This window comes from Prionailurus viverrinus, unplaced genomic scaffold, assembly GCF_022837055.1.
Source record: "Prionailurus viverrinus isolate Anna unplaced genomic scaffold, UM_Priviv_1.0 scaffold_60, whole genome shotgun sequence".
Classification (NCBI taxonomy): domain Eukaryota; kingdom Metazoa; phylum Chordata; class Mammalia; order Carnivora; family Felidae; genus Prionailurus; species Prionailurus viverrinus.
The window spans coordinates 995,053-1,019,648 of NW_025927622.1; the positions used below are offsets into that span (position 1 = coordinate 995,053).

Consider the following 24,596-nt stretch of genomic DNA (forward strand, 5'->3'; position numbering starts at 1 on the left):
CCGGCCCCGCCCGGTGCCCCCGCCTTCCCGGGCGCCGCAGCCAATGAGCGCGCGGCCCCGCATCCGGGGATCCCGGCGCGGCCGCCGCCTCCCGCGCACACACGGCCATGGCGGAGGTGAGTGAGCGGGCCGGGGGAGCCGGCCCCCCGCCCCCGCGCGCCCGCACCCCCCGCCCCTGGGCCCGGCCGTGCGGGGGCCCCGGGCGCGGAGACCCCTGCCCCGGGGCGCGGAGGCTGGGCTCGGGGCGCCGCGCCCGTCGGGGCCCGAGGGGCGCGGAGCTCCGTCGGCGGCCGCCCCCGGCTCTGTTTCCCCCCCCCCCCCCCCGGTCGGCTGCCACATCGCGGGGTGCAGTGCGCATGTGCGGGCAGGGGGCGGGGGCGCGGAGTGGGGAGGGGAGGGGCGGGCCTGCGGGGAGAGGGCAGACGCGGGGTGGGGGCACGCGCCCTGCTCTCCGGCCGGGATTCCCCGGCACTCGACCCCCATCCCGCTCCCCACCCCCCTCCCGGGTTCCTCGTTCCTAGGCCCTGGACCCCCGGGGGCTCCCGGCGGCGCGCAGCCCTGCCCTCCCGGCGTTGGCCAACTTTGCGGAGTGCGCTCTCCGGGCGCGCGGTCGTGGCGCGCCGCGCTCTCCCGTCGGAACCCCGGGTGAGACCCGGCACCGCAGCCCGCTCGTGAGCCCCCCCCCGTGCTGGGCACCGCGCATTCGCTCCCACCAGGTCCCGAACGGGACTCGAACTCCGACATAGGGCCCGCCCTGCGTAGCGCCGGCACCGGGGTGCGCTGGGAGGGCCTACGGCGTCGGGGCTCCCGCCCCCCCGCCTCCCCGGCGGGCAGACCAGCCTGGCCCGGCTGCTTCAAGTTACTTCTCGGAGCCTCCTGTCTCGGGCCGTGAAGCAGGCCCACGAACCCTTCCCCGAAGTCCTTGGGGCCAGATGTGTTTTCCGATGCAGAGGTTTTCCGATTTGAGGGTTTGTGGGGTGTGGAGCTGTGAGGGCTGATCTGATAACGCCTGGGATCGTTTGGGAAAACACAGTCAGCAAGTAGTTTCAAGTCCTGTCAAACCAGGGACGGGAGACTTTCACTTTTGGGCCTTTTTTAAACTTTGGAATGTTGGATAAGACTGGGTGCACTGCTCTGCTCTTGGGGCCCTACTGAGGATTAAAGGAGACTGCAGCTGCCAGGGCTCAGTAATGTGACTCTCAGCGCGCGACGTTTTAGTCTGGGGATGCAGCCGGTTGTCAGACTCAGCACGCAACCCTCATCAAATGGGTAGCCCCGCCCCCCCCTCCCCGAGACCCAGAGAAGAGAAGGGGTCCACCCAGTGAGGCGCAGCAGGGTCGTGGGATACTCGGCATGGCTGTGGGGCCAAGGTGAGTTCTCTGTCCTGGCGCGACGTGGGTAGGTGCTGTGCAGGGCGGACATGGCCATTCTCTCCCACCAGTGACCTTCTGAGGGGCAGCAACAGGCCCTGGTTGGCGCTAGAGGTGGTGTGGGTGTCTGGGTGCAAGGCGGGGCCTCACCAGCCAGTTGTGTGGGGTGGCTGGACCCGAAGGTTTCTTAGTTCTCCTTGCTTTGCGTTTAGGGAAGCTGGTCTTGGGAGTCAAAGGCAGAAAAGCTAGGTGTCTCAGTGGCCTAGCGGGCTGTGGCGGTAGTGTCTGGGTCTGTGTGTGCTCCCGGCTCAGGGGCTGGGTCAGCCCCGCATTGGGTCAGCACTCTCGGCCTGGCAGGTGTGCTGTGGATGGACGGGGCAGACTCCCCAGCTGGCCTCCCCTGGGAGCTGTTGGGTTTGGCTGTTGACTCTGTCTTGCCTGGTGCAAAGGCCCTAGACCCTCACAGCAGCCAGCTGCCCAGGGTGTCCCCGTCCCACATGTTGACAGTGTGCAGTGGTGCATTTGAGTGGATTTGAGTTGGTTTCCTAGGAGAAGGTCTTTGTGTGAGATCCCCCACGTGCCTGGCTCGGTGCAAGGCCCGAGCGTCTGGCCGTGAGCACAAACCTGATGGTGCCTGTCCTAAATGAAGGGCCTTAGAGTCCGGTCGGAGAGAGCCTGGTCAGTAAAGGGCCAAGAAGTGTGCAGATGTCAGAAGCGGTGAGCCACAGCCAGTCTCTGCCCAGGGGACCTGTTGCAGCGCTGGAACCTCTTAGTTCTGTGTGACCTTGGGCAGGTGACTGAATGTTTCAGAGCCTTGGTTTCCTCATCTCTGAAATGAGACCCTCCAGTCGAGAGCTCTCCCAAGATCTCAGCTCCGTGGCTTGTACGGGGAAGCTGCTGGCAATCAGCTGTGTCTGACCGGTACAGATGGCAGTTTGTAAGCTACTGGTACGTGCTTGATCGGTATTAGCCGCCTGATTGGTGTAGTTGCTGGAGTAGTTGTCAGCACCAGGAGAAAAGATGGGAGCGTTTCACACTGTCTTCCTCCTGGATATCGGTCTTTGAAAGACCCAAGTACACTTTGTCTTGTGCTTAAAACCCTCCACGCCTTTCCTTTGTCCTTAGGGTAAAGTGCATCTCCTCCCCGTGATCTCACCCCAGTGACGCGACCCTCACAGACCACCTCCCCCCGCCCCCACTCCTTCCATTCCCCCCTGCGGCGTAATGCCCTTGGGGAGACTCCGCTGCCCTGGTGTTGTCCCAGAACCCCATCGTGTCCCCTCAGTCCTGTGGATGTCCACTCCCACTCGTTTGCTGTCCGTGTCCCCAGCTAGACTGGTGACGTGTGTGGGAGGAGACGGGCAGAACCTGTTTGTTGATGGACTGTGGTGCACCTGGCCCAGAGCACGTGTTCCGTAAGCGTTGGTCAGCTGGGGGAGGGTGGCGCCACAGCAGTCAGTGGGCAACCAGGCAGTGCAACTGGCTGTGGGTGGAAGGTGTTCTGGGGAGCTGTCACCGTGTAAGGAATCACTTTGAAAGTCAGTTGTTTATTTGTTTATTGAAAAAAAATTTTTTAATCTTTTATTTATTTTTGAGAGAGAGAGAGACAGAGCGTGAGTGGGTGAGGAGCAGAGAGACAGAGGGAGACACAGAATCCGAATCAGCTCCAGGCTCCGAGCTGTCAGCACAGAGCCCGACGCAGGGCTCGAGCCCACAGACCACGAGATCGTGACCTGAGCCGAAGCCGGACGCTTAACCACCTGAGCCACCCAGGCACCCCTGAAATTCAATTTAAAATTACAGTTGTTTCATTGCTGTCTTTTGTGGTGCTGAGGGCTGGCTGGGCTCAGCCAGGCGGTTTTCATTCAGGGTTGCTCTTGGCGGTTGCAATGGTTGGTGGCCGGGGCTGGAGCCGACCCCCATGGAGGCAAGCTTCCTTGCTCACGTGTGGTTGGTGTTGGCTGTTGTCTGGGACATGGTCACACGACCTTTGTGTAGCTTGGGCTTCCTCACAGCATGGCAGCTGAATGGCTTTGCCAGAAGGTACCAGATGGAACCTGACTTGCATTTTAAGACCTAGCCTTGGAAGTCACATGGAGTGTGCCCCCATCCCCCACCCTGCCTGAAGTCCCAGGCCCATCCAGATCCCCAGGGAGGGGCACAGAATCCCACTTCTGGAGGGGGTGGCGTGTCAGTGTCCCAGAAGAGCTTGCGGGACGGGATGTGTGGGTGCAGCTGTTTTGCAGAGTGGAATCTGCCACGGCATCATTGTGGGTTCTGCTTGGAAGTTGTGGGAGGAGTCGTACGCTGTCCCGGGAGAAGAGCTGCCCTGGCCTCCACATCTGAGCAGTCAGGGTCCCCTGAGTCAGGACTGGTGACCATGCCTGTCCTTCCCGAGGCTGGGGTCGCCCACTCCTCTGTGATCAAGTCTTTAGAATTCCTTTTCTTCCTCCCTCCTTTCCTTGTTTTTTACCCAGAATGTGCTCCACCCACTCCCCATCCTGTTTCTTCTTCCATTTTGGCAGAGTGGAGGGCTTTGACTCTGATGGAGACATCCAGAGTGTTCTGAACAGAGGAAGTAGAACCCCTGGGAACCCCAGGGCTTGCACTGAGAGGTCAGATGTTGGGACGGGGGGAGGGAAGAGAATCCACAAAGTCAGTGTTTCTTGGTGAGTTTTGAGGAACTTGGAGTCCTCTGGAAATGAACTTGGGGATCTGAGGCCACTGAGTCCCCTGTGGGGAGCAGGATGCTCAGAGTCCTGCCCCCTCCTTGCGGGGGGGGGGGGTGGGAAGGAGCCTTCCAGACACTTGTCTTTGCTCCTTTGCCTGAGCTCCTCTGTCAGAGGGCAAGTCACATAAGGGCCACATCCTTCTCAGACCCTGCACCTCAGGTCTGGACTGGGAGCAGCGTTCTGTCTGGAAAAGGAGCCGTGCACACGCTGGCCTCTCTCGGCCTGCCCATCAGAGCTCTTGGTAGCAAGAGACAGAAAGCCAGCCTAGTTGCACTGGGGGAGGGAGCCCAGGGAGGCTGGAAACTCATCACTGCGGAGGGTCCTAGAGAGGGTCCGTGTGGTTTCAGAGGACACTTAGGGTGCGGGCTGAAGGTGAAGCCATCTGTGGCAGGCCACGCAGGCCACGCAGGCCACGGTGCTCTGTGTCCCCTGCCTGCTTCCAGCCCCCGCTGCCGCGTGTCAGCTCCACCCCACTGGCTCCTTTCCCCTCTGTCTGTGCTGCCTCTGCTGCCCCGACCGGGCTCCCTAACTCCCTACTCCCTGCTCCAGCCCAGAACCTCCCGGTGCTCCCGGCAGAGGCCGTGTACCATGCTACACTTCCTCCTGGAGAAGCTGGGGCCCCATGCCCACCAGCCCTGTGCCCCTCATTTCTGCACCACGGTCCCTGTGAGCCCCTGCCTGCTGTGCTCCGGTGCCTGTGGCTTGGCTTTGCCTGCCAGCTCTCTCTCCTGGCTGTGCTGTTCCTTCATTTATGCTGCCAGGTTTTTGAAGGGCCTCGGTCGGAGTTTGTAGTCGCTCTCCTTATGTGCTGTGTGAGCTAGGGTATGTGGCTCGATCTCTCTGAGCTTCAGTCCCTTTGTTTCTCTTAGGAGGAGGGTTACACAACCTCTTGAGGTTTTCTTGAGGACTCTGAGGAAATTCTTACTAAACTGCTGTTCTAAGCTCTAAAAGTTTTATTAAATACTCCAGTCGTGTGTGCGTGCGCGCGCGCGCACGTACAGATGGCTTTAAGGAGGTATAATTCGTATACAGTTTGCTCATTTTAACGTGTACAATTCAGTGGTTTTAAGTACATTCAGAGTTGTATGACCATCAGCAGTCAACTCTAGAACATTCCATCTCCCCTGAAGCAAACCCTGTCTCTATCAGCCGTCACCCCTGATCTTTCCTCACCCCCGGCCCCCACGAGCCCCCTTCCTGTCCGTGGATGGGCCTATTCTGGACGTTCACACACGTGGACTCACACCCTGTGTGGCCTCTTGTGTCTGGTTCCCTCCCTGAGCGTCGTGTGTTCAGGGTCCGTCCGCGGGGTGGCCGGTGTGGGCGCCTTGCTCCTGCTCGGGGCCAAGGGACGTTCCATTGTTCAGTTTTGGTTTGTCTGTTCATCAGCGGATGGACATTCGTGTTCTTTCCATCTTTGGCTCTCGTGAATGGTTTCTCCACGAATGCTCATGTGCAAGTGTTAGTGTAGATGTGTGTTTTCTTCTCCCTTGGGTGTCTTAGGGGAAGCAGGGCTTAACCCTTTCCCTTCCCCTCTTAGGTTTTCAGGTGGGGACTTAGACTGTCAAGAGACAGATGAACAAAGGAGAAACATACACCGTTTATTAACCCAGCAGCACATGTGCCGGAGAAGTCAGATGAGTAACCCAAGGGGGTGGCTAGGGCTTGGACTTCTGAGAGCGTCTGCACAAAAGAACGATAAACTTGTATGGACTGTTACGACACGGGAGGACTTTGAATCTGTCCAGGCAGCAAGTCGTGGGAAGGTGGATGTGCAGGGAACTAGTAGGAGGTCAGGCTAGTTAGTAAGGTGTGTGTGTTCAGTGAGCTGGGTGCCCGGTCATCTTCGGTGCTAACCTGCTCCCTTCCTGGTTCGGGAGGGGAGGCACCCGCACAGTGATTTACAGAGGTCGTCCTGTGTCTGTTCTTGCTCAGTGTCTTCGTCCCAGAGTAGCCCTCACGCCAGAGTGGCACACGTTGGGGTGGCACACTCTGACCCCTAGGTGTCTAGCAATCAGTGGAACTCCTACGCCAGCTGCTCCCCAAAGTGCTGGCTCCGTTTTGCATTTCCGCCTTTGATTTGCTTTCTTCTGATGAGCATTTCTTCATGTGCTCATTGGCCGTCTGGGTATCTCTTTGAAGAAATGTCTGTTCAGATGCTTTGCCCATTTTTTTTTTTTTTTTTAAACACTTTTTTTTTTCAACGTTTATTTATTTTTGGGACAGAGAGAGACAGAGCATGAACGGGGGAGGGGCAGAGAGAGAGGGAGACACAGAATCGGAAACAGGCTCCAGGCTCTGAGCCATCAGCCCAGAGCCTGACGCGGGGCTCGAACTCCCGGACCGCGAGATCGTGACCTGGCTTAAGTCGGACGCTTAACCGACTGCGCCACCCAGGCGCCCCTGCTTTGCCCATTTTTAAATTGGGTTATCTTTTCATTAACAAGTTGCAAGAGTTCCTCGTGTGTTCTCGACACAGGTCCTTTCTCAGCTGCACGGTTCGAAGGCCTCTCCCTGCTCTGTGGATTGCCTTCTTCAGTGATGGCCTTTCAAACAGAAAAGTTTTTCTTTAGATGAAATCTGGTTCATGTAGTTTAACTCTTGGTGCCTTATCTAAGAAGCCACGGCCTGTGTCCAGGGTAACAAAAGATGTATTCCTGTGTTTTTCTCTAAGACTTCTATAGTTTCATAGTTTTATGTCTTGGGGCACCTGGGTGGCTCAGTCGGTTCAGTGTCCGACTCTGGCTCAGGTCATGATCTCATGGTTCGTGGGTTCGAGCCCTGCGTTGGGCTCTGTGCTGTCAGTTCAGAGCCTGGAGCCTGCTTCAGATTCTGTGTCTCCCTTGCTGCCTGCCCCTCCTCATGTGATTTTTGGACTCTGTCAGTTTCTGCACAGAAGCCAGATGAGATTCCTCCCATATGAGGCCATTTCTGAGGCTGTCTGGGGAGTTGGGCTCTGACCTGAACCTGCTCCCAGGCGGGATGCAGAGATGTGCCCCAGCGGGTCCTGGGCCCACCGGGCTAACCTTGCTTCTCTTTCTCTGCAGGCCTCCTCGCTGGAGAGGCAGAGCCCTCGCGTGGCCTCCTGCCTCACTCACAGCCTGTGCCCCGGGGAGCCCAGCTTGCAGACAACAGCAGGTACATTCCTTGCCCCTTCCTTCCTCCTGCCCAGGGCCACCAGGGCCTTTGTGGTTGTGACAGACAGAGTCCCACCCAGCCTGGCAGAGCCAGACACAGTGTGCTGGCTCCCAGGGTCCAGGGACAGGTATGTAGACAGAGTGGCCAGGGCTCTCCCCATTTTCTGGTGCGGGCAGGGCTGCCCAGGAGAGGGCCAGAGTGCCTTACTCCTGGCGTGTCCCGCTGGCCTGGCAGGCACCTTAGCCAAGGCCTCGGGCTGGAGCCGCTGGCCGCAGGAAAACTGGGGGCTTTGCTGTGGGTGAGCTCCCGGGTGCTGTGCACCCCTCCCAGGCTGGCTGTTGGCCCCCTTCCCGTCCAGCCTCAGCCTTCATCGCTCCCTGGCCTGGGGGGATTGAGCTCTAGCCATTTCCTTTTGTGTTTGTTTTCTTTAAATTTGACTTACTGAAGACCAGAATGGGGAGAGAGAGAGCAATGATCACATCCTGCTTCTTCTGGGAAAACCAGAAATCCGGTGACGTGCACCACACATTGGCCTGTGCGGGTGGCACTGGTGTTGCTCTGCCGAGGCAGCAGAAAGGACTGGCCTCGGACGGGCCTGCTGCGTGTGTCCTGCGGGCGTCCTGCCCGCACCGTGCTGGCCCCGCAGGCCCTCGTGGGTGCGCAGTCACCTGTGCGTTTCTGGAGTTGAGGGCCCCGCCAGGCCTTCCGCTCTTCCTGCCCTCGCTCGCCTGGTGCTCATTTCTTCCCAGTGTGTGGGCTCTTGCCCACACCCTCACCGGTGTCTGTGGTTGGGGGACCAAGCAAGCGCCCAGGAGAACACATCCCCCCAAATGTCCAGAATCCGTGTGTCCAGTTAGCCAGGTGTGTTCTTCTCTCAGGGGTCGTTCTGTTGGGAGTTCCCACGTGGTAGACTGACCATGCTGGCCACTGGTGTGCACACGCGTCTGAACGTGCACGCACGTGCGTGCGCGTGCGCGCACGCGCGCACACACACACACACACACACACACACACACACACAGAGCCTTCTGCACGTGTATGCATGTACCCACACGTGCACGTACCTGCAGGCTGTGGGCTTTGTCCCAGGTGACAGCGGGCCACTGTTGCGTCCTACCCCAGCCGTCCTCAGCCTTGCACGATGGCTGGTGTGCGTGGGGTGAGGGGTGGGGAGCTCACGCAGGTGGGTGTCTCCTCCACAGTGGTGTCCATGGGCTCTGCAGACCATCAGTTCAACCTTGTTGAGATCCTGTCACAGAACTACGGCATTCGGCAGGAGTGCGACCAGGCTGCAGGAGACCCAGGGAAGCCGGAGGGAGAGTTGGAGAAGGACTTCATCTCCCAGGTGCTTGGCTGAGCTCGTCCCCTGTGCCCCTGTGTAGGGGGAGCCCCCGGGCAAGGTCACAGTTTCTTCATTTGCTGAATTAGTCTCGAAGCTCAGATTTCACAGGGACAGGTGCTGTGTGCACATCTGTTTGCAAAGTGCCAGGCACTGTGCTAGGAGCTGAGGTGGTGGGGGCCGGGCCAGACCCGGTCGTGCCTCTGGGGCTTTAGGGTTCCAGGCACAAAACCCACTGTCATCAGACTTTTTGGCCTCAGAACCCCCTCTGTGGCCTTCAAATGTTGGAGGATCTCAAGGGGTTTTGTGCGGGTTATGCAGTAAATCCGTTGTTAATAGAAATAGCGTGTTTTTGTGAAAATGAGAAAACAGCTTTTCCCCAACTAAAGCAAGTTGGGGAGAAGAGTGGAACCGCTTTGTGTTTCTGTAAATGCAGAAGCGGATCCGAGAGCCCAGCCACTGTCTTGAAGGCAGACGTTGATGAGCAGTGATCTGTTCTCTTGGTTGGAGGGTAAACCTAGCTTCATACACGTCTGTTCTTGGAAGAGGAGAGCGCCTTCCCAGATCGTGGTGGATATTCCTGGACGCTGCCCCCAGAGTCAGTCAGTGGTGGCTCTGTAAAGGGGATTGCAGAGGGGCTTCTGCCACATGCCCTGTGACCTTCCGTGCTTGGTTGTGTCAGGACCTGTTGGTGGCGACCTTGCGGCGGCTCTCTATCCTCCTCATCGTGAGGTGTTTGCAGCCTGTGCACCACAGGATCCGAGACACCCGGGGGGCTTCTGCACAAGAGATTTATTTCTGTCATAATCGTGGAGGCCAGAAGTCCGCAGCCAGGCTCAGGCATGGTGGTTTCTGCCGAGGGCCCTCATCCTGACTTCCGGTTCCTTGCCTTCTCGCTGTGTCCTTGTGCTCGTGTCGGAGCGAGGGCGGGTTGTCTGGGGCCCGTTCTCTTGAGGACCTGACCCTCTTGGATCAGGGCCCCATCCTCACGACTCATTTCCCTGTAATTCCTTGTGTAAACGCTCATCCCCACGTGCAGTCACATTGAGAGTTGGGGCTCTGGCATGTGCATCTTGGCGAGACACGAACATTTGGTTTGTTCAGTATCTACACTGATCTCATCAAACATCTTTCAAGTATTGGGAATTTTTTTTTTTAACGCAATAATCGCGGGCACTTTATGCAGTTTGGTGCTATGTATCGCTCGGTGTCAATTTGGTCTTAGGACCAAAGGCAAGTCTTCTCTTCAGCAAAGAAAACACGGAGGTTGCCTGGGTGGCTCAGTCGGTTGAGCGTCCGACTTCGGCTTAGGTCATGATCTCACGGCTCATGAGTTCGAGCCCCACGTCAGGCTCTGGGCTGACAGCTCGGAGCCTGGAGCCTGCTTCGGATTCTGTGTCTCCCTCTGTCTCTGTCCCTCCTCTGCTCACATTCTGTCTCTTTCTGAAAAATAAACAAACATAAAAAAGTTAAAAACAAAACAAAAAAGAAAACATGGGTACCTGGGGGGCTCAGTCGGTTAAACATCTGACTGTTGACTTTGGCTCAGGTCATGATCTCAAGATTCCTGGGCTTGAGCCCCACATTGGGGCTCTGCACTCACAGCTAGAGCCTGCTTGGGATTCTCTCTCTCTCTCTCTCTCTCTCTCTCTCTCTCTCTCTCTCTCTCTGTGTCCCTCTCCTTTTCATGCTCTGTCTCTCTCAAAAATAAATAAATAGACATTAAAGAAAAAAACAAAAGTTTAACGTGAATTTAAAACTTCTCAAATCTAACCAAAAACTAAAGTCAGCCGTTTATTACTTGAATACCTTATCTAGGTTTTCTTCAGACGTAATTTTTAAAAACTGATCAGGAAAGAATATAACATCCAAAGTAATTGTGGAAACACTGCCGTTCTGTATGACCTTACCTAACAGGATCGTGAATTTGTCAGGCACACGTCAGATCCAGAGTTCCCAAAATTCTAATTTTTTCTTCAGGGACTGGAGTTTCACCCTTGTGGCACATAGTTGTTTGGACGTAACGGCCAACTTGGCCCGTGTCCGAAGGCGTCTGCGCCGGGCCAGACCACTGTCGCCTGCCAGCCGTGCCGTCCGGTACGATGCAGCGGCGAGCTCGGGACGGTGTGCGTCCGGCACGGCCGTGACCCTGGTGCTTCTGCACAAACCCTCACTGCAGGGTGTGGCAGCCATTCCGCGTGCTTCCTGTCTCCTCACGCGGCAGATTGAACCACGGTTGCTCAGAGGGAGAGTTGATGAAAGCAGTGATTTTGTACCGGATGTTCTGGAGCGAGAATGGCACGTTTACAGCTGAGTGGGTGGTGGGAGGTGCGCACGCTAACCGCTCGCACACCCTGTGCTCCTGCCTCGACCGGAGGGTGCTGTGCCCCGCCGTTGGCTCGCTCCCTTGGCACCAGCGCCAGCACAGCGAGAGCCGGAAGTCACGTCCTATTACCGTGAAAGTTGCCGTGCCTCTGGGACCCCCCCAGAAAGGGTCCCGGGAGCCCAGGGGGTCTTTGGGCCACTGTGTTAATCCCCCAACAAATGCACGGTTGGAAACTGTGGTGGAGGTAACGAATGTCCCTGTCAGTGGGGTCCCGTGAGGGTGGAAGGGGGACCTCGGGGTCAGTTGGGAGGGGGCTGGGCACAAGTTGGGTGTTCTTCCACGTGGACTTGGAGCCCCCCGGGGTGAGGGCAGGGCAGGAACTGGGGTACAGGGGAGGCAGGCATCTTGAGAGAATGAGAGGAAGGTCCAGGGAGCTGGAGGCTGGCTGTGACCCGCAGGGTCAGGGCGCAGTGTGGCTGGACAACACTGGCTTCAGGAGCAGACAGGTGGGTGTGAGGAACAGCGACCAGCCCTAGAGAGGAAGGCAGTGGTAGTTTCGTCTCTTCCTTCCCAGTCATCAAATGTCTCATTCCTGTTTCTTGTCCTGTTGCATTGGCGTGTAGTGTCTTACGGTGGGCTTGAGCCTCCCTTCTTGTTCAGATGGGATGGGGTTGCTCTGGTGGCTCGTTACCAACCCCTTGAGGGCTCATGGCACCTCTGTCACATTGACGAGGCAGACATCTCTCTACTTAGCATCTTGAGTTGTCGTTGTCATTGTAGTTGTTGTTTTGGTTTTTTCAATCAGAAGCAGATGTTGGATTTTCCCAGATGTTTCTTTCGCGTTTATCAAGATGGTCTTGTTTTTCCCCATCTGATTTATTGACATCATAAGTTGTGAGGGTAGATTTACAGGTATCGAGCCATCCTTGCATTGCTGGAGTTAAGCCTGGGCAGTGCCGTGAGGATGGAGAGGCCAATCCTGGCCCCACCCTTCAAGGCTGGTGACCTTGGGCAAATAGCTGACTTCTCTGGGAACAGGTGTCTTGTCCCTGCATCTACTGGGGGTCGTAAGGGAGTCTTTGGTTGAAGGACTGGGCCTGGGGTCTGGCTGGAGTTAGCTGCTGTGAGTGCGACGAGGTGGTTCTGCTTGTGGTGGCCAATGTGGCTCAGAACCCCGAGCAGCCTCCTGACTCAGCCCTGGCCCCTGCAGAGCAGCGACATGCCCCTTGATGAACTGCTTGCCCTCTATGGCTATGAAGCGTCAGACCCCATCTCGGAGCGGGAGAGCGAGGGCAGTGACACCACAGCCAATCTCCCTGACATGACCCTGGACAAGGTGAGTGGACTGGGAGCAGGGTTCAGGGAGGACAGGCGAGAAGGCCCTGGCACTCACAGATATGCTGTCGCGGCATCAGGCCAGGCCTACTGCTCTTTAGAGCCCTGTCTGTTCCCCCGCCCCACTCCCCAGAGTCAGAGCTGATTCAGTGGCTGTGGCTTCCCACCCATGGCTCGGGTGGCCACGGGCAGGGGCTAGAGAAGGGGCCGAGTGGAGACTGGTGTGGAGAAATGCCCTTGGGCCGGGCCCTCTGGGGCAGGTGCAGGAGGGAGGGGCTCTGCTGACCCTGGGTGTAAGGAGTGGTCCCCTTGCCGGCCTGTCCTTGTGCCTGGTCCCTTCATCTTCAGAGCGGAAGGAACCACCCACGGGCGCTCTCGGGGCGTTTCCAGCGTGAGGCTGCTGCTGGTAGTCGCTGAGTTAGCGCGGTCACTTGTTATTAAGTGTCGTCTCGAGGTTGTTGAAACAAACCACAAAAACGTTCTTTGCTTTCTTGTTAAAAGGAACAAATAGCGAAGGATTTGCTTTCAGGGGAAGAAGAGGAAGAGACACAGTCCTCGGCTGACGACCTTACCCCGTCCGTGACCTCCCATGAGGCCTCCGATCTGTTTCCTAACCGGAGTGGACGTAGGTGTCCCGCCCGCTCCTGCACTGTCCTTGGGGGCGGGCCACGCACAGCTCTGGTGATGCAGGGGAAGGGGCCCCGGGATGCTGGGGATCGAGGACTTGTGCACGGATGTCTGTTGCACCTGGATGTGTCCCGATCTCAGTCTGAGCTCCTCAGGGGCTCCTGTCTCCTTGCCTTGGCCTGTGCGCTGACACGAATGGCTTTGGTTTACATGAGGAGGGAATGTGCGGGTTCTTGTAGCTGACAGCCCGTCCCCTCGACTCTGCCTGCCTGTGAGGCCTGGCAGTGTGAGGTGCCTCCTGACTCCCCTGTCCTGTGCCCTGTGCCCATCTCACACCCATCGCCTGTCCAGGGTCAGGCTCCTTTTCTGGAAGGGCAAAGTGTGGGGTCAGGTGGATGGAGAGTCGGGGGGAAGTGCAGGCAGTGGCCCTCCAGGGCCCACTAGCCAGTTAGGCCACTCAGACTGCCGTGGGCGCGACTCAGCTGTTCCCCTTTCCCCAAAGCCTGCTTCCTGGCTGACGGAGACAAAGAGCCTGGCTCCTCCACCTCGTCCGACACAGAGGAGGACCCTCTTCCTGCCAACAAGTGTAAGAAGGTGAGTGGCTCTGACCCAGCGGTGCCTTGAACCTGGATCCGTGCCCCTTGGGGGCAAGGCTGAGCACGTGGTTTCTGAGAGGGGAGCTGGGCTGTGGCCTGACCGTGCTGTTGGGGACTGAGACTCACACCTGCTGCTCTTGTCCCCATCATGTGGCCTGAGGACCTGTCCCCGGAGTCCTGTCCCTGTGATGTGGCCCAAGGTCCTGTCCTGGAGGTCCTTCTGGGGCCTACAGACTGGACCTCAGAACCCTTGGGTCTTCGAGCCTCCCGCCCCGGCCACATGACAGCTACAGCAGACAGATGGATAAGTGGATGTAGACAGAGTCACTGACACGCACACACGTCCACCTCTGCCTCTTGTGCTCAAGATCACAGGACTTGGTATCTGTGGGCAGATTGCACAGATGAGCCCTGGGCTCTAGGCAGCCACCCAGGGGCCCATGTCATCACCTTGTGGCCTGGCCTCCCATCATCCCTGAGTGTCCTGGGCCTTTGCCTTTGCAGGAGATCATGGTTGGGCCTCAGTTCCAAGCTGACCTCAGCAGCCTGCACTTGGACCGCCATGGTGAGAAAAGTAAGTGGGGCCTGGTGAGTGTGGGCTACAGGGAGGAGGAGAGAGGAGAGCCCCAGTCCCGTCAGGAACGAACCTGCTGCATGCCTTCTTGGTGGGGGGATCTGAGGGGCCAGGCTCAGGCCAGGTGCCCCCTGCACCACCCTGAGCTTGTAGGACACTTGGGGCCAAGGCCAGGGCAGGAAGAGGTGGGCCAGTTGGCGCCCCATCCCTGCTCACTGTCCTTCCAGCTTAGTGCTGTGTGGTCCTGCCACCCTGTGCAGCTGGTACCCCTCTGCTGCCCTCGGCTCGCCCCTTCTGCCCCTTTCCTCCCTGCCCAGGTCACTGTCCTCGTCTCTCTGGGCATGCACACCTTTCCCCGCCTGGCCCTTCATGTGTCTGGACCTTGTCCCAAGTGTCCTCCAGAGACTAGGGTCTCTGTGCCTTGCACTGTTCCCCCTAGAACATGGGGTGAGGCTCAGGACGCTCGCTGTCCCGGACCTGATATCTGTCTGTCCCCGATCCCCCTAGAACATGGGATGAGGCTTGTTGTGTTTCCAGATAGGCGTTGACACCTCCAGCTGTAGGTGAAGAAAATGGGATGTGAAGTCACCTGGCTATTGGCCTGAGTCTTGTTTTCCGGGCCCCAAAGCCCCTGTGAGCCTGGGGCTGGCACTCATGGCCAGGGGTCTTTCCCAGGATGATTCAGCAGCTGAGATTGGTGGAGAGATGGGGCAGGCAGGGGAGATGTCAGGGGCTCTGGCTGGTGGCTGGGATGTGGGCTTGGTGGCACGTGGTTGCTGCACCATAAGCAGTTTGGGTAAAGGAGGGGCCGGGAAAGCTCAGGTCGGCTGGGTCACAGGGAGGTCAGGTGGAGGGCGGTCTGCGAGAGAACCCGAGACCGTCCGCCAGAAAGAGGCACCAGTGCGCACTCCTTAGCTACACCCTCGGAGGGTCTTGAGGACGGGTGGACCCCAGTCTGGAACCGCAGCCTCAGTAGCATCTGGGCTTTGGGCCTTTTCCTCTTCTGCAAGCCGGCCCTTGACCCCGAGGGGCTGGGAGCTGGCATCTCCCTTTGTGCTGCACCCGAGAAGAACCTCGATTGTGCTGTGCCCTGTTTCCTTGTGTGGACGGACCGCATGGCCCATCTCTTCTATTGTTGGTCGATAGCTACGGCTGGCACGTGTGGCCGCGAACGTGTACGTGTGTGTCTCTCTCTTCCCGGACAGATGGCTGGGAGCTGCACTGTTGGCTCATGTTTTGGTCAGGAGACACTTGTCAGGGGCCCCTCCGGCGACGTTCCGCGTCCCCGTGCACACGTGACAATGTGATGTTGACTGGAGCCCTCCTAGCGGGTGTGGAGGGGCGTCTCTTTGTGGCTGTAATTGGCGTTTCTCTGAGGGCGAACACGTTTACTGGCTGTGGCGTCTGTTGTGAGGCACCTGCTCAAGGCTTTTCCCCCCTTTCAAACCGGTGTGCCTCTCTCTCTCATTTGTGGCAGTCCCTCCTGCGCTCCGGGTACGAGTCTGTCATCTGCCGCGTGTGCCGCCACGGTCCCTCCCGGGAGGCAGCGGCCAAGCTTTCACTCTGCCCACAGTGTGTGTGCCGGTGAGAAGTTTCCGTGCAAGACGTTCTGCTTTGTTTCCCTGCTGCACAGAAAGCCGAGGTTCGGCTTCATGTCCAGGGTGTGGTTGGAGGTGTGGGTCAGGACTGCTTTAACCCATGTGGCGTGCCGCTGCTCCAGTACCGCTTCTGGAATGGCCCGCCGCCGCCCTGCCGGTCTCTCTAGCGGGACCCTGGCCATCAGCACGCTGTCTTACTGTTGCCGCTCAGAGGAAGTGGGAGACGACGCCAGGCCTCCACCCTCTGGAGCCTTGTTGTCCACACAAGTTGTGCACAGCTTGTCGGCTGCCTCAAGATGCCTGCCAGGATTGTGATCAGGGGTGCCCTGGACCCTGAAATGAATTTGTGCAGAAGTGACCTTTGTGGTATTGACACTCGCCGTCCACACGTGTGGTTCCCTCTCGAACCCCAGCGGGGCCAGCCGTGGTTTTGCAGCAGTCCTGTGTATACTTTGTGCTCCTATTTGTGCTGCTTTACGAGAGGTTTTCAGAAGTTTCGTCTGTACTTGATTTCTGTCAGTAGAAGTGCACTTTGTTTTAGTTGATCTTGTGCGGAGTGACTTTGCTAAACTCATTTACCAACTTTAATGTTTTGTAGGTTCTTTTGTATTTTCTTAGGTATTCAGTGGCATAACTTGCGATGGCTTGCTTTCTTCGCGATCTTTGTATTTTTATTTTTTTTCCTTGCTTTGTTGTACTGGTGTTTCCTCTAGGATCTAGAGGTGATAGAGGACGTTTTTCTCTTGTTCCCAAAGTTGGGGGAAGTGTTCAGTAACCCCTTTAGTATGCTGTTGGCTCTAAGCTTCTGTAGGTGCTCTGTATTGGATAAGGCGCCTGTGGGGCTCAGCCGGTTACATGTCCAGCTCTTGGTTTCAGCTCAGGTCGTGATCTCATGGTTCCTGAGTTCGAGCCCTGTGTTGCGCTCTGTGCTGACAGTGTAGAGCCTGGAGCCTGCTTGGGATTCTCTCCCTCCTCTCTCTCTGCCCTTCCTCACTTGCGCTCATGCTCTCTCAAAAAGTAAATAAACAAACAAACCTAATTTTATCTGTAGAGGAGAAAGTTCCCTCCTGTTAGTAGCTGACAGTTTTTACCGTGAACGAGTTGGACTCGTGTCACGTATTTTTTCTGAGTCTCTTGAGATGGTTGTTTTTTTTTCCATCCTGTTCATGTAATGCTTTATATTGATAGATTTTCAAACATTAAACCAACCTCGCGTTCTGGAGTAAACGCTAGTTGGTCGTGAAATAGTATCTTTTGATATCTGTGCGTATGGTCTTCGTTGTGGAAGAACCAGGGGAGTCCCCTGGAAGGAGCTGAGATGGCCTGCCCTGACAGGTGCTTCTGACGGGGCCGCTGGAAGAGGGGCGCGTGAGCTCCGGAGGTGGGTGCAGGCCGCGTGCCTGTGATGTGACCCTGGCTCTCCTTCTCCACAGTCTATGAGAATGACGACCAGCTGCTTTGGGACCCCAACGTCCTCCCTGAGAGGGAGGTGGAGGAGTTCCTGTACCGGGCAGTGAAGCGCAGGTGGCACGAGATGGCTGGGTCTCAGCTCCCGGAGGGAGAAACGGTGAAAGACAGCGAGCAGGTGGGGCTGCCACAGGGGCGCAGAGGGCGGTGGCGCTGTAGCACCCTGAGTCAGAGGGCAGGGCCCACGCAAGGGCGGGAGGGGGTTTGGGAGGTGCGCCAGTGTGGTCGTGTGATGGTGGCAAATTGGAATGAAAAACAACTTGTCAAGGGGGAAATGATGGTATAAACACCCCGATATCCCTACCCTGGTGGCGGTGTGAACGTCCCTGACATTCCCCGCCCCGGTGGGGGTGTGAGTGCTCCCGATATCCCCACCCTGGTGGCGGTGTGAACATCCCTGACATTCCCCGCCCTGGTGGGGGTGTGAGCGCTCTTGGTATCCCCGCCCCGATGGGGGTGTGAATGCTCCCTGATGTTGTCCCCCACTCTGGTGGGGGTGTGAACGTCCCTGACATTCCCCACCCCAGTGGTGGTGTGAGTGCTCCCGATATCCCCACCCCGGTGGCAGTGTGAACGTCCCTGACATTCCCTGCCCCGGTGGGGGTGTGAGTGCTCCCGATATCCCCACCCTGGTGGTGGTGTGAACATCCCTGACATTCCCCACCCTGGTGGGGGTGTGAGCGCTCTTGGTATCCCCGCCCCGATGGGGGTGTGAATGCTCCCTGATGTTGTCCCCCACTCTGGTGGCGGTGTGAACGTCCCTGACATTCCCCACCCCGGTGGCAGTGTGAGCGCTCCCGGTATCCCTGCCCCGGTGGGGGTCTGAATGCCCCCTGATGTCGTCCCCCCCCCCCCCCCCCCCCCCCGACCGTGGTGGTGTGAACATCCCTGGCTGTTACTCCGGGGTGGGTTGGGTGGGATGAAGCGGGCAGGTTGGAAGAGTGAGCGTGGCTTCCCCCCAGGCACTTTATGAGCTGGTGAAATGCAATTTCAACGCAGAGGAGGCTCTGCGGAGGCTGCGATTCAACGTGAAGGTGATCCGAGGTGAGCGTGCAGCGCCAGCTCTTCCCGCTCTCTCTGTTGTCACGTCCTGGGCACTGCTGATGCCGTTGTGCCCTCCCTCCTGCTTGCAGATGGGTTCTGTGCTTGGAGCGAGGAGGAGTGCAGGAACTTTGAGCATGGCTTCCGAGTGCACGGGAAGAACTTCCACCTGATCCAGGCCAACAAGGTGAGGGTGTGGCCTGCCCTGCTCCCGCCGGGGCTCCACCAGCTACGCCTTGGGGCTGCGAGCGGCTTGGGAGCCCAGGCACGTCGCCTTCACCCCCCAGCGAGCTTGAGACTCACCAGGCCCAGGGCGGGGCCCTCTGAGCCGTGGCTGAAGCCCTGTCGCCTGCCTCTGGCTTGCCACACGTCCCTTGATGTCTTGCTCTGGTTCCTCTGCTGACGTTTGCTGGGCCACCTTCCGGTCCCCAAGAGAAGGCTCCAGTTTGGGGAGAGACATTGCCTCGAGGTGGACTCTAGCAGTCTTGTCTGCTCGCGATTCCTCGGTACTGCCCTGCTGTTCCTTGAAGTAGAGCCTGTTGGTTGGTGTGGTGCCCACCCCCAGCCTGGACTCCACCCTCCGCCGCTTGCCTTGCGGTCTGAGGGTCTCTGCTTTCCTCAGAGGACCCACCCACGGCAAATACTCATGACCAGGGGCACAGCCGAGTGCCAGGTTCCCCTGCCTCCCCCCCCCCCCCCCCCCCCCGAGGCCTGGGTCTCTGCTGGTCCCTGCATATCCCTCGGTGATGCCATCTGCCCGTGGCTTCGTGCGTCATGACTCCCAGATTGACCTCTTGGCAGAGCCTTGGCCCCTCTGGTGTGCAGCCTGGGGGACATCTACCTGGGCACATACCTGTGGCTCCGTCTCACCGTGGATCCCCCACCTCACCCGTCATCCAGTCTGCTGTCCTCTGTCTAGGGCTACTAGTGTGGCTCCTTCCCGCTGCTCATGGGGACGTACGTAGTAGAGAAGGGCCTGGCTGAGGCCAGGCTCGCATTCAGGCCTCGGCGTCTTCTCCCGGGAGGTTGGAGTGAATGAGGTGCCTGCTGGGGGCCAGAGGCCTGTGGAGAGTCAGGGGGCTGATGGTGCTCAGCCGACCATGCCCAGCGCTGTGACAGGCAGTGCTTGATTCTCTTGTCACATCTGTGCCCTGTGGCCTGATGCAGCTCCCTGCTCACCGCGTTTTCACCACGGCCCAGGCCGCTTTCGTAAGCACGGCACTGTCGGCGCAGTGCTGTTGTTTCCTTCGCGTGCCGTCAGCCACGTGCCTGTCCACCCTGGTTACGGCTGTGGCCTCCTTCTCCGGGCACTTCCGGTTTTTGCTGGAGTTGGCCCCAGGGAGATTGCACAGGACTTCATCCCCTGGCAAGATGGGTGTGCGAAGGGGTCTCACTGAGAAGATGAGACCATCTACGTGTGCCCCTGTCCCTGCTGGTTTGCAGACTCGTCCTGGGCACCAGTGTCTGGTCCCTCATCTTGGCCAACAGTGGTGTGGACTCTGGTGCCATTGCCCTCTGCAGGCACAGCCCTGGGCTTGCCGTGGGCTGGTCCTCCAAAGTGGGAAGATGCCCTGTGTTGTCAAGAGAGGGTTTTTAAACATTTGTTTCTAACGCAAGTATAGTTGGCACGGGATATGTATTGGTTTTGGGTTGGACAGTTCTGTGCGTCAGTCAGCGCTCACCCCAGTAACATAGTCGCTTTCTGTTGCTCTGTAACCTTGTTACGCTACGTGGACCATGTTCCCTGGGTTGTACATTTCATTCCTGTGACTTTTCTTCCCCACAAGAGGTTTTGTAAGTGGAGGGTCCAGCTCCCCGCCAGACGTATTTGTGTGCTTCCCCTCCCGGGATACCGTACACACAAAGTTATTTTCGCTTTTCCCTGCTGTGTTGTTGAGCTGGGTTCACGAACCCGTGGCGTGTGCCTTAGTGGTGTCTGGTTTGCCCTCGTGGGCAGCTCTCCCCTGCTGTTCGTGACCCTTTGCACTTGGTGGGAAAAGCAGGCTTCCGTCCCTGTGTCTGCACCAGCACCTTTGCTCCCCCTCTCTGCTGGGCGACAAGGTGGATGCCGCTGCCTTTGGGAGCTAGTGGTCTGGAGCGAGGGAGGTGGGCACTGGATGTGTGGATCTGGGGTGAGTAATGGGGTTCTGGCTCCACACCAGTTAGGTGGTGGGATGGGGCGCCGTCCTGCTTCAGGAGAGGGGATGCCCCCCGGGGGCGGGTTGGAAGCAGGCGATGGGGGCTGCAGGCAGAGTCTTGCTTTGTCCAGGAGCGGCAGGGGCCAGGACCTGTCCCTGCTGTTCTGGAGGCAGAAGGGGCTGGCAGGTGAGGACAGTGGGGTCTGGGGGCCACGGTGACCGCTGGGCTCGCTCGCAGGTACGCACGCGGTCCGTGGGCGAATGTGTGGAGTACTACTACCTGTGGAAGAAGTCCGAGCGCTACGACTACTTCTCCCAGCAGACGAGGCTGGGCCGGAGGAAATACGGCCCGTCTGGAGCCACGTGCGTGCCGGGGGTGGGCATCCCAGGCGGACACCTCCCACCTGAGGGGCTGTCTCTCCCACAGCCCCTCACCGTATGCTCCCCCCACAGGGATGTAGACCAGGACCTGGACAGCAGTGACCCTGATGGCCGCCCCCACTCCTCACCGCCTCTGCCCCCTACTGCCGACAGCCTGGGCTCTGAGCAGGACCCCCTGGCACGGATGCACACAGGTGAGAATACGGGGTGGGTCCCTGCTCTTGGGGGAGCCCCCTCCTCACTGGTGCCCTGACATGGGCCCCAGGAGCTCTCAGGGCTGGGCTCGGGGAGCCAGCCGGTGCCCATCTACCCCAGTACGTTACCATACGTGGGCAGCCACACGCACGAGTGGCCGTGGGGACTTGTTACGTGGAGGGGAACCTTGTGCCCCACGGCCTGAAGTGGGGGCCCCTCTGCAGGCCCCAGGTGCCATGTGGGAGGTCAGATGGGTGTCCAAGCCTCTCTGGCGTCCTGGGCTTAGGGCCACACGAGAGCAAGACCGGGTCTGGCTCAGGACTGAGTTTCTGACAGAGGCCACAGAGATAACGGTGGGGACCTTGGTTCTGGGAGCCTGTGGTCCTGTGGGCTTTAGATCGTCCCTCGTTCCTGAATCTGGCAGGTTCCATGGTTTGTCTGAAAGGGGGACCACATCTACCTACCCCCCGGGACTGCTCGTCATGAACCTGTGCACAAAGGTTTCTCAAATTCCATGTTTAGCTGTACTTGGCATCCAGGCGTTTTCCTTTGAACCTGTTTCGCTCTGATCTGGTTTAAAAAATGGGGGTCAGTACCTCCCAGGGCAGGGCTGTTAGCCCAGGCACACAGTTTCAGTACGACCGGTTTCCTTTGTGTCTGTATGTATTTTCTGTCTTTGCATGAGAACGCCTTTTTGCAGAGGGGTCCTCAGGCTTTGCTGGGCCCCGCAAAGATTGGGCAGGAGCCCCGCACAGGTTGTAGGAGGCATAAGTGTGATTTTAACTGAGTGCACCTGAGCCAGGATGGCTCTGGGTCCCAGGAGGGCTGGTGTGGGGTGCCACTGGGGGCCCGGCCTCAGCTGTGTTCTCCCCCGCAGAGCCGCTGAGCGTAGAGAGCGCGGCCGGCAGTCTTGGTGAGCCTGGGGAGAGCTCCGACAGCCTCCCGTCCTCGGAGCCAGGGCCTTGTCCGTTTCAGCAGCTGGACACGCCCCCAGCTGTGCCCCTGCCCAGGCGGCCCCCAGCCCTGGCCGAACCAGCCTTCTACCCCCCGGCCACAGCCACTCCGGAGCCCAGCACCAGCCCGAGATTGGCTGTGGACTTGGCCCTGCCGGGGGCCCTCCCCGAGGAGCTGCCCCTCATCTCTAGCCACGTGGATATGAATGGAGAGTCTGAGGAGGCTGTGGCCCCAGCACAGGTGGCCTTGTCGGTCACTGAGTTTGGACTCATCGGCATTGGGGACGTGAATCCCTTCCTGGCCGCCCACCCAGCGTGCCCAGCCCCCGGGCTGCACTCGGAGCCCCTGTCACAGTGAGTGCGGCCCCTGCCCCGGGTCCCCATGCCCAGCTGGAGTGTCCCCCAGCCTTAGGCTGAGCTTTGGAGAGGGGAGGGATGTGCCCCCGAGGGCCCGAGGATGGCATGGCCATGTGGAGCAGGCTCTGTTGGTTTCTTTACTTTTATTCTCTACTTTTAATTTGGCTTATTTATTTTTTTGACTAGGTAATACACTCATATGGTTCAAAACCCAAAAAGGTACAAACGGGGCCAGTGCCAGGCTCCTCCCACCCCTGCCCCGGCCACCAGCCCTCCCCAGGCGCCAAGGACAGTGCTGCCTTGGGGAGCCTGTCAGCCAGCACGAGTGAAAACACGGTCTGCTGGGGGCGGCAAGGTCGGGAGCCATGGTTTCAGCCCACGGCGCCGAGGCCGTGCCTTCAGTGGGACTGGACTGACCCTCACCCTCTCTCGGTCTCTCCCCTGCAGCTGTAACGTGATGACGTGTTGAGCTCTGGCCGCGGGCGGCACGTGTGGCCCGGACAGGACGCGGGGCCACCGCGGGGCCTGCCTCTGCCAGTCTTCCCGACCCCTCCCCTCCTTGTGGGTCCCGGGTCACGCCGCCTCTGCTTCAGAACGCGTCAAGGACGGGGGTGAGCGGTGGCTGGGACGCTGCCCTGCCCTCCTCACACACAGACTGGCGCTCTCAGTGCCCAGCACCACTGTTCGTGCTGTCCAGGCCGCTGCCCCCACCGCAGGACCCGCCAGGCAGCTGGATGCAGAGGGCCCGGCCCCGTCTAGCCAGCAGAGGAAGGTGTCCCTGCCCCATCGGGGAGGTGGGAGATGGGGCGGGATGCTGCCCCACCAGCAGCCTCCGCCCGGGGCGCCCTCAGCCCTCCGCTTGGCTCTGTCTCCCTGCACCTGGCAGGGCCTCAGGCTGCCCCAGCTCGGGGGTCGTGGGCAGCTGCTACTCGGTGCCAAACCCCTTGGGGCACAGAGCCATATACCTCGATGTCGGCCCCGCCCACCCTCGACCTCTGCCCTGCTCTCCTCGTCAGGAAAAGCCGCACTTTACCCCACACCTGCCTACCCCCTCTCTCCAGCCAGGAGTAGCCTCGGGGGTGGGGTCGAGGGGACAGGTGACCCCCCACCCCCCCGCCCCCTTGGTACCAAGGCACCGAGGGGGCTGGCTCCAGTCCGTTCCCCTGACCCCGTGGGTCATATTTCTGTTGAAGCTCCCCAGCAAGATGGTTTGGGGGCCCGGTCCTTCTCTCTCCCAGCTTTCCTCATTTTATTTATGTTTCTGTTTACAAATTGGAGTGGGGTCCTCCATGGGGCCAGGGCAGTGCTCCCCAACCCCCGGGTGTCACCAGGAGAGGGTTTTGGCTCGAGCCCGTCTGCAGACTTGGCCTCGACCTTCCCTCACCCCACCAAGGACCACACTGTGAAGTGATAACTGCCTTGAATCCCTTGCTGTTTTATTTATTAAACTTGATTTGAAGCCCATGGGTGCCTTGTGCTGTTGGGAGGAGGTGCTGGGGACCGTGGGTCGTTTGGTGGGCCCTGTGCTGGCAGCAGTCAGGCTGTGGGGGGCCGGTCCACCATGAGGGCCAAGGCCACAGAAAAGCCCCAGGTCCCCGGGGAAGAGGCCCAGGGTGAGAGCTGGAGGGTAGTGGGAGAGGCTGGGCAGGTCAGGGATGGCTGGCTTCATTCGGGGTCTGGAGTCCCTGGGGGAGTAAGCAGGGGCTTAAGACCACTGTTCATAGTTGCCTGTGGTGACTGCAGAGGGGAGGGGGCTGGAGTCAGAGTCAGGTGGGGCGCCTTACTGGGAGGGGGGGCGGGAGACAGCGGGGAGGGGGGCAGCCTGGCTGGGACGGGGGTGGAGTCCAAGAGAGGACGAATCAGGTACCAGGTATGTTGGGAGGGTGGGGGGAGTCAGGGTCTCAACATCTGGGGTTTATTCCTGCAGGGTTGGTTGTCCAGTGTTGGAAGCCAGGGCACAGGGGCCAGGGCACCTAGAGGGACTTGAGAATGATTTTGATTGAGGCGTTTTCGTGTAGTTACATTTTCCCGAGTGCTTTAGAGAAGTTGCTCTGCTGTCTTCTGGTTGGCTCTGTTTACAACAAGAAATCTGCTTATCTTAGTTTTTTTACCCAGCTTTTAAGATTTTTATCTTTTTATTTTTTTATTTTTTGCTTCCCAGTATTCAATAACATGCCTTTTGTTTCTTTGTTTCTCCTTTCTGGAGAATTAGAGGTTAGAAGTATCTTTAAAAAAAAAAAAATGTTTTTAATGTTTGTTTATTTTTGAGAGAGAGACAGTGAGAGCCAGGGAGGGGCAGAGAGAGAGAGAGAGAGGGAGACACAGAATCCGAAGCAGGCTCCAGGCTCCGAGCTGTCAGCACAGAGCCCGGCACAGAGCCCAAACCCACGAACCGTGAGATCGTGACCTGAGCCGGAGTCGGACGCCCA

General features: G+C 58.7%; 1 protein-coding gene across 5 annotated transcripts; it reads left to right on the plus strand.

The window, feature by feature from the left end:
- Positions 1-70: 70 nt before the first annotated feature.
- On the plus strand, positions 71-23,631 carry MIER2 (MIER family member 2). 5 transcript variants are annotated; one of them, XM_047848330.1, is made up of 14 exons: positions 71-116; positions 7,150-7,240; positions 8,443-8,585; positions 12,116-12,241; positions 12,742-12,865; positions 13,370-13,461; positions 13,968-14,037; positions 17,069-17,220; positions 18,065-18,146; positions 18,236-18,330; positions 20,520-20,644; positions 20,735-20,856; positions 21,735-22,164; positions 22,354-23,631. In XM_047848330.1, the coding sequence occupies exons 1-14, from the start codon at positions 108-110 to the stop codon at positions 22,355-22,357; spliced, it is 1,665 nt and encodes a 554-aa protein (XP_047704286.1). In that variant the 5' UTR covers positions 71-107; the 3' UTR covers positions 22,358-23,631. The 5 variants fall into 5 exon arrangements, with proteins under 5 accessions (XP_047704286.1, XP_047704285.1, XP_047704288.1 ...); XM_047848329.1 differs by having other exon boundaries at positions 22,615-23,631; XM_047848333.1 differs by lacking the exon at positions 71-116 and adding an exon at positions 424-645 and having other exon boundaries at positions 22,615-23,631.
- The last annotated feature ends 965 nt before the right edge of the window (positions 23,632-24,596 follow it).

Coding starts and splice junctions, on each gene's coding strand:
- MIER2 (XM_047848329.1), top strand. Junction 14,038..17,068: donor GGACCGCCATGGTGAGAAAA/GTAAGTGGGGCC, acceptor CCTTCTCCACAG/TCTATGAGAATGACGACCAG. Junction 20,857..21,734: donor CCTGGCACGGATGCACACAG/GTGAGAATACGG, acceptor TCTCCCCCGCAG/AGCCGCTGAGCGTAGAGAGC.